The 8,540-nt window shown below is 40.5% G+C and overlaps 1 protein-coding gene across 1 annotated transcript in view; it reads left to right on the top strand.

Annotated features, from left to right (window-relative positions):
• Positions 1 to 8,540, top strand: part of SUFU (suppressor of fused homolog (Drosophila)) — an 85,231-nt gene that overhangs the window by 15,967 nt on the left and 60,724 nt on the right. The window contains exon 2 of the mRNA XM_010080567.1: positions 4,840 to 4,976. Coding sequence (XP_010078869.1) covers positions 4,840 to 4,976 — 137 coding nt within the window. The remainder of the gene's footprint in view (positions 1 to 4,839; positions 4,977 to 8,540) is intronic.

Below are 8,540 nucleotides of genomic sequence, written 5' to 3'. Positions count from 1 at the left end.
GTTCAGCAGAACCAAGGTGTAAACCCAACTATGTGAGGTATTCAGATCTGTTACTACAGGAACTTAATGCTGTGTTGCAGCTTTTGTTTTATATACCTGGGGCAATGCACAGATACAAAATACAAATTTTAAGGTTTCCTTCCTGCACATCCTCCATCTCAGCTCATTGTCTTACTGTAAAGCTGAGGTGCTTTTGGACTGCTGTTGTAATTGTTTTTCCAAAGAAATGACCTGCAAAGCACTTCACTGTTGGGATGCTGAACTGAGCTCCAAAGCCTTTATTCTAAATTGGCTGTAGTCTGAATTGGTCACCTTCAGATTTAAAAAAAACCAACCAAATAAACCACAACCAAGAAAAACCCACCTTCAAACCACCACCACAGTCCCCACTTCCCTTGCTGACCAAGAAACCAACCCCAAATAGTGCCAGAATCTTGCTTCTGTAGCACAAAAAGTGTGTAATAAAAACATGTTACTTCTGCAGTTGACACAAGAGTCGCATCAGGCTAACCTGCTGCGGATGATTTGCTGCCTGCTTGGAAGGGAACAAGTTAGTACAGGTACAGGTAGCAGTGAACCTGAGGGCTCAGTGGAAGTGGTCATGAGCAAATGTGGCTTCCCTGTGGTTTAGCAGGACTTCTTCCATCTATGGGTTATCCTCACCCCTCCACCCAGTTTTCTGTGGAAATGAGGCTTGTTCGGAACTTTTCTGGAACTGTGTGAGGTTTTGTAGCTTGTTTGACCGTGGCTGTCTGAAGGTGGTTGACTAGTTTTCTGGAAGAAGTTTTCTGGAAGTTTGTTGAGAATTTGGACCTTGTGGGAAGGAGCATGACTTTGAACATCATCTATAAGCCTGCAAAGTGTGATCCTTTTTTGTCTGATTCCTCAGCAGCCTCCTAGGATAACCCCCAGGCAGTGGGGACGTGCCCTACAAGGAGGAGGCTGCCTGGGAATCCAGTGTTTCTACATAGCAGTGATGGAACATCTTGGCGTAAATTGTTTATGGGGAATCTCGCTTTATTAGCTCCATCATCATGGATGAGTTTCTTGGTTATGATAGGTACATTTTTTGTCTTGTAGGTAAGTCCTTGAACAAAAATGGGCACAGGTGATTTGGGGGAATGAGCAGCTGCTTACAGCACAGGTATAAGGAAGGAGTCTTTTTATCCTTGTCGGGGATTAAAAGCCATTTGCTCGGTCTTCCATTTGCATGGCACATGTGTCTGGAGGTCTTGGGCTTCCTACCAGGCAAATTCATTTCCTATGTGTTTATTGACCGTGGATACTACTTGCCTCTCCACCATCTGACTGATGCATCCTTATCCTTCACAAATTTTGGAATCGGGGCTGGTGAAAGTGCTTGCTCTCTAGCGGAAGGGACTTTGTAAGAGAAGCCAAGCTGCGTAACTCAGCTGCTGGATTCTTCTCTGTGATTTTTGTTAGACCAAGGGTCAGAGGCATCTGCCTCCATTCTCATGTACGTAGTCCAAACATCAGCCAGGAGCTCTGGTTCTGGATTATGGTCTATTGTTCATTAAGAGAAATTTTATGGCAGCTCTTGAAACTACATTCAATTTACTTTCAAATACAAGACTTATAAAAGCAAAAGTTTTGGCAGAAATGCTAACTGAAAATTACTGTCCTAATTACATTCTGAATATTAATATTTCTTCCTAGGAAAGACTTGTCTGAATTAAATGTAGAGGATTTCTAAAATAATTGCAAGCTTTTAAAGCCACATGTGTCATAATTTCTCCAAAAACAAATTACCAACCTAAAATTAAACAGGTCAAAGATTTTATAAACTGTTACCTCAGAACAGCTGCACAATACAGGTGAATTGCATGTATTTAAAATGTCACTGTAACAAAGCAGTGTATTTTCAGCAACCTGTGACCATTAACTAGTCAAAAACATTTAAAATCTGATCTTCAAATACAAGTATCTTACATGCAAATAGGATTTTTCTAAGATTCAGTTGTTAATTTAAGAACTTGAGAATTATAAGCATTGTATGCTGCTGCATTTTTTGAGTGTTTTTCAGAAGACACACATCTTTTGATTCTTCAAGGGTTTTTTAGAGTCTTAGAAGGGAAGTAATTTACAGCACATTTCCTTATCTTTTATTCTATTTATTTTCTAGTAGTTCTCTGTTCTAGAGTTTCTTTCATTACCATACAAAAAAATCATGTAAGTAGCATTGCCTGTCAATTTTACTCTTTTGTGGCTACTGATGTGTTGCTGACCAGCAGTGTTCTCCTAAATACTCATCTTGCTTTAAATTTGATGGATACTCACCTGAACACTTCTGTTACTCAGTAACTTGCATATGGATCAATATAAAGCATGTGTGGTCTTCTCTTTTAACAGTTGTTTCTGGGAAGCAGAGAGATCTGTGGAGTTAAAAAAACAAACATCCCCCCCTCAAAAAAAAAAAAAAAAGCAAAAAAAAAAAAAAGGCAAAAAAAACCAAACCACTAAATTCTAGCTTGATGCATATTAGAAGTAAAGCTGTGTTGTTTCAGAACCTACCTTGAAAGGGGGAAATTCAATAGGAAACCATCTTACTTTCCAAAAATTTTAACTGTGAAAGATCAGCTTGAAGGCTTTTTGTTAACTTTGATCCTGCTTAAAATTGACCCAGTCATAATGTGTTTGTTTCTGGTGTGTGCTTTTTCCTGGAATCAGTCCTTGAAAACTACCCTCTTTGAAGCATTTTTGTTTCTCCCTTGAAGAAATGTTTCTGTTTTTCCTTTGCTATCTGATATGTGAAACTAATAAAACACTGCAGAGGTGCGGAATGTACAAAGTACAACGTTGCATTTGTGAGGCTGTCACCATCCTGTACCAGTCTTTTTGGTGGGCCTGCATGCATGATTGCAGAACACAGGTTTTGCTGCACATCCAGATTCTACTCGCTGGCTGGTTATTCAGTAAGCTCTTGCTTTGTTTCAGAACCAAATGTAATTATTTGACTTGTTGCTTAAAGGTACACTTGTTTCCTAAAGAGGTCTTATACGTACCAGTTAACCATTCTGAAGCTCATTATCTGCTCTGTCCTTAGAGAATTTGCTTTGGTAGTATGTAATTCTCAAATTTCTTGTTGAGGGTACATGGAGGGAAACAAAATTGGACATGCTTGTATATTTTTATACTAATAAAATAAAGTCTTATTTTATATATCATTTATTCCCCTTTTTTTATAGTGTCTGACTCACTTTTGATAGCTGCTCTCTTGTTTTCAGTCACAGTTGTTACCGCTTTGGGCTGTTGCATAGTTTAATTCTGTGCTTGGGTACTTTTCTTAACTACTTTCATTAAATCATTTGAAAGTCTACCACAATCAAATTTTCCTTGAAGAATCAGCAAATCAAGTTATGTTGCTTGATGAAGGATTTGCATCAATGCTTAAGTTCAGTCAGGTTTAACACTTGTCATTAGGCAGAGTTGCTATAAAGCATTTCTGCTTCAAACCAAACTCATCCAACACTTGGAACTTGTCACCGCAGTGCTGGTGAGCTGTTCTTCAAACCAAAGTGCTCTCGTCACTTTCCTGACTGCTCTGTTTGTCTGCTCTTATAAATAGCTTGTAAACGCTTGGTGTGTCCTATCTTTCATATGTGCCAGCAAGGTACCAGCATCCAAGACATTTGCAAAGTTTCTCCAGAGGATTTGCCAATGGCTGCAGGTGTTGGAGATGTGACCGTGCAGAGTGGTACTGGTTTATGAAAGCTTCTGTGGGCTGTCTTTATGCTCAGAGAAGATCCTTCTTTCTTTCCTCTGCCTTTGTGGAACAGATGCAGCAAACAAATGAGAATGCAAAGACACTGGTAGAAAAGACATGGATGTCCCGAATTTGCTTTCAAGTTTGCAAGCTTATGTATTTGTCCACGAGGTTTCTCATTTTTTCACAGGCAAATGTGGCATTTTCAGTTATTTGGGACTTGGAACAGGAACTTTCCTGTATGTGTGAGTGTCGAATATGGGATTCTCAAGGACTAGTTCTGTTGATGCAAAGAGTAGTACAGGGATATCCTTTATTTGCTCCTTTTTGTTATAGCCTTTATACTTGTAATGTAACCTTATTCTACTGGGTAGGCCCTGTCTGACCAAACCACATAAACTGGCACCTGTCTCTGTCAAATGGGGAAATGGCTAAACTACACCTTCTTGAGCAGTAGTTGTCATTCAGTGCTTTTCTGCTGTTGTCCTCCTAGACACACAAGGAGAATGTCTGCAAGCGTATACTGGAGCAAAATAAGGATTAGTGCATTGTGTGAGAGGTTGTTAACTTTCTGGCTGCATGTCCTTGTTTCCTTCCTCCCCCCGTGACCATCCACAGCACCAAAATGGCATTCTGTACATAAAAAACTCAACTGCTTCAACCCAGAAAGTACCACCCAGTACCTTAGTTGCATCCCACTTCCCAATGTGTGGAAATTTGAATTCACAAGGGTGGAATAACATTATTTTCTGTTGTACACTTTTCTTTGGTGTTCCCGTTTAAGCAAATATAATCAGGGCAGCGATTGAGTAAAATCTTACAATGATGTTTTAAAAACAAATTCAGGATGCTGAAAATCCCACTGGTCCTAGGAAAGAAGTCATGGTTCCAAGGCTGCGTTATTCTGACTGAAAACACTACTATGATAGTTATTATTGAAATTGTATTGCACCAACTAACCTAACAATGTTATGCCATTTGAGTAGCAGAAATAGGAAAATTTATAAACTTATTTCTATGAGGAGAACACCCAGCATTTTAATGTGATCCTAATCTTGCAGCCTGCTCTGGTTACAAGAAGTATGTTGTGACTTTTCATTTTTCATTCCCTCCAGGTTTACGGGAACAGATGGACCAAGTGGTTTTGGATTTGAACTGACATTTCGGCTAAAGAGAGAAACGGGGGAGTCAGCACCACCTACCTGGCCAGCAGAATTAATGCAAGGCTTAGCAAGATACGTCTTCCAGTCAGGTACTGTGGGGTTAAATGTGCTGCCTCACTTTTTACTGCTTTCATTCTGAAGGGCCACATCCATTACATCAGTGCTCAATCAAATCTTGAGAATTTTCTTTGTGTGAGAAACCAAAAGTGTGTGTTCCTTCCATCAGCCCAGCTTGCTGGGGACAAAACCCAACTGCTGTCCAGGTAACTAGATCCCTAGTATGGAAAAGCTGAGATACAGAATGGTTAGTACCCATAGGAAGCCTGCTCAGTGACTTTTTGCTGCTTTCCTGCATTGTTGGTTTCACCCTCTCTCAGTGAGAAAACTTCATTTGATCCTGAAATGGCACCCGTTTGATAAGGTCTCGCTTCTCATCAGAAGGGCCGTAACTTCAAAAACTGTTACAGTTCCTTCACAAGCAAGTTTCTTCCTATGGTCTGTGCAGCTGAGCAGCAGCAATATATGTAAATGAGAAGTAGCTGAGATGTGAAAGCATAAAACTCATGAGGGGTGCCAAGGCTAGGAGGGCTAAGGAGTTAACAATTAGGAATCAATGCGGATGGAGACTTGCCAGAAAATTGGAACCCAGAGTGTCTACAAAACATCCTCTTGCACTACTTTTCCTGGATTCTGTTTACACTGGTAGTTTGAATATTAGTTTGCATAGTGAGCACATGAAGACCCATGGATTGGTTTAGTGCGTAGTGTATTTGAAAGGCACCCTTCAGCACCGCAGGATCTGAATGAAATTTATCCTGGTTTGATGTCCTTTACAGGTAAAGTACCTTCTAAATCAATGATTATTGAATTTGTAACATTTGGTTCTTGCTCTACTAGTTAATAAATTGCTCAGTAACTTCTGATTCTGTTGCTGTTTTTTCAGTCAGCTGGCTGACTCTCCAAGGGGAAAGGTCTGATGAAAACAGGATTGCTCTGGTAACCTCAGTGACAAATCTCTGAGGCAGCGGCAACTCTTGTGGGGTATTTCTTCTAAGTGTTGACTGTCTGGGACCAATGCCGGCACAGATGATCTTCATATTAGAAGTGTCTCTTGTTGCAGTTTGAAATGACACAAGCATTTTTTTTAACCTTTGCTGTGTAGCTATCTTCCCCAATTGCCATCCAAATTTCGGGTCACCTGTTCTCTTTTCTGTCTTGATTTTTGCTACTGTTAAGCATCTAAATCCACATGACTGTCATAGGTTTTGCCATTATTTGAGGTTCCTGTCCTGCCTAAATTGTGTTGTACAGTAGCTTTTTGATACTGACCATGCAGTGATGAATTCATACTCACATTTTGTATGTATTGACTGCAGGGTCTGAAGAAAACATCTGACTCTAAAGTCTCCTCCTTAGCTGTAAAATAACATACAACATGTTATATGTTATCTTACATATAAGTCCCCTTTTGGAGCCTTTTAGATTTTTCTAGTCTAGTGTAGGTTCTCATAACGATCTCCTTAATACGGTAATGTCAGTGCCTATCTGCACATTAAGCAACCTATTTATAGCAGTTGCTTGTTTGTCTCACCCTTTCCATGGGTGAGAGGAGTTTGCAGAGTGAAGCAGGATTTGGTAGGGTACTTTAGGACAAACTTCTCAGTGACTAAGCTGGCACTCTGGACAGAGACTTTCCATGTTTGATTTCCTGCACTAATGCAGTCTCATCTTTATGACCTCCAAGCAAATGAACTGGTTTTAGACTGCAAAGAGCATTTGTGCCCACGCACATCAGTCTGATGTCAACTTCTAAGGGCCTTCAGAATTATCCTCAGTTTATCCATTCTGGTTTTGACTTTCTATCCACCATGACTCTTTAAGGCACTGCTCAAATATACGTTAATGGGTTCTGGCCTCTGGGTGTTTAGCTCTCTACTTACGTTATTAAAAAACTCCATGTATAAATCATAAATTGTCTTATTTGAATATGAAATTGAGTATGAGCCAACACTACGCTTATCATGCAATAGGCAAGCTGCATGCTGGGTTACATGGAAGAGCATGAGCAGCAGATTGAGGGAAGTTATTACCTCTTCTGCATGGCACTGGGGAGGTCTCATTTAAAATACTGTGTCCTGGTTTGGGCCTCCCAGTTTAAGAGACACTGAGAAAACAGAGTCCAGAGTGGTCAGGGTCCTAAAGCACATGAGCTATGGGGAGAGCTGGAGGGAGTGGGGTTGGTTTGGCCAGTGAAGAGGAGGTGCAAGGTGATCTAACAGGAACCTGCAGCTGCTGGGAGGGTAGTTACAAGATTATGGGGTCAAGCCCTGCATACTACAACGAGAGACTACAGTTCTGAATTGTAGTATGGGAGGTTCTGGAAGGACTTCAGGGAAAACTTGCCCACAAGGAGCGTGGCAAAGCACAGGGAACAGCTTATCAGAGACTAGGTGGATTGCCATTCCTATAAGGCTTCAGGACTTAGCTCAATAAAGCTACAATGGCCCTGATCTAGCATTGGTGATGGCTCCACTTGAAATAGTAGGCTGGACGAGAAACTTCCAGAGGTCCCTTGAAATATCACAGAATAGTTGGATTTTTTTTTTCTGTACAGCTTCATGCCCTTCAGCAAGCAGCTGTGTGCTGTCACAAAGTATTACCAACTGTTCCTTACCCTGTATAAAATGAAAATCTGTGGTGTCATAGCAAGTGATCAGGCTCTAGTTTTATTTTATGGAGTTTATCACTTGTTTCTTTTGAAATGAGAATTTTCTCAGGTTAAACTCTTCTGGCTAATCATAGATGTCAGGTTAATCCTGATAAGATGATATATTTAAAAGTAAGACTTGTAATGGGGCGGACTATTGTGTTTCTTCTTGATCTCTCAGGGCAATACCAGTTGACCACAGTGAGATGCAGTACTTTTCCAGTGTAGCATAAGCTCACTCGTTCTATTGTTCTGCAGAGTCCCCATTTCTCCTGGACATCTGATGTGTCCCACTTTGCTTTGCTCGACAGTCTGGTTTTTGTTCTTCCTAGTGGGATTTCCCGCAGTCTAACATGGCCACTCTGCAAAGCCAAGTGTGCTGCTGCCATCATGTTTTCTCCTTGGTCTTTTACAGGACTTCCCTGGGCAGATGCTAAAACTTTATAACTGTGAAATGTTTGAAGGGGTGGTTCTTCTGAAGCCCATTGGGCATTAGGCAGGCTGTGGCATGACAGCATTGTTTTACATGATGAAAGGTTTCTTTTTGCGCAAGTTCCTTCTGATTGTGCCACTTGGAGTATTTGTCAAACGCAGCAACAATGAGCATTGTTTGACTCTGGTGTACATACCTTATTTCTGTCCCCCTCAGTTGTTTAAAAAAAAAACTGTGGAGTCTTTTTAACACTTCAAAATAGCCTTTAAAACTTTTGATGAACTCCAACAACTTAAGTAATGCTTATGAATCCACTCTGAAGAAGAAGCAACAAAAAAAAATAAAGTGTCAGGAACTTTCTGGATAGGCTCCAAGCACTTTCCCATGTCAAAAGACTGTTTACTTTGAAAGCTATGCTAAGAGCTAAATTCTTATCTCTTGAATAACAAGCCCCCTTTTTGATTATCACAGATGTGCTTTGCTGGGTCTGGTTGAAGTTGGGGGAGAGTAAGG

This window comes from Pterocles gutturalis, unplaced genomic scaffold (genome assembly GCF_000699245.1).
Source record: "Pterocles gutturalis isolate BGI_N339 unplaced genomic scaffold, ASM69924v1 scaffold23289, whole genome shotgun sequence".
In the NCBI taxonomy this organism is placed as follows: domain Eukaryota; kingdom Metazoa; phylum Chordata; class Aves; order Pterocliformes; family Pteroclidae; genus Pterocles; species Pterocles gutturalis.
The sequence above is the reverse complement of the archived record's forward strand: the minus strand, read 5'-3'. Positions and strand labels throughout refer to the sequence as shown.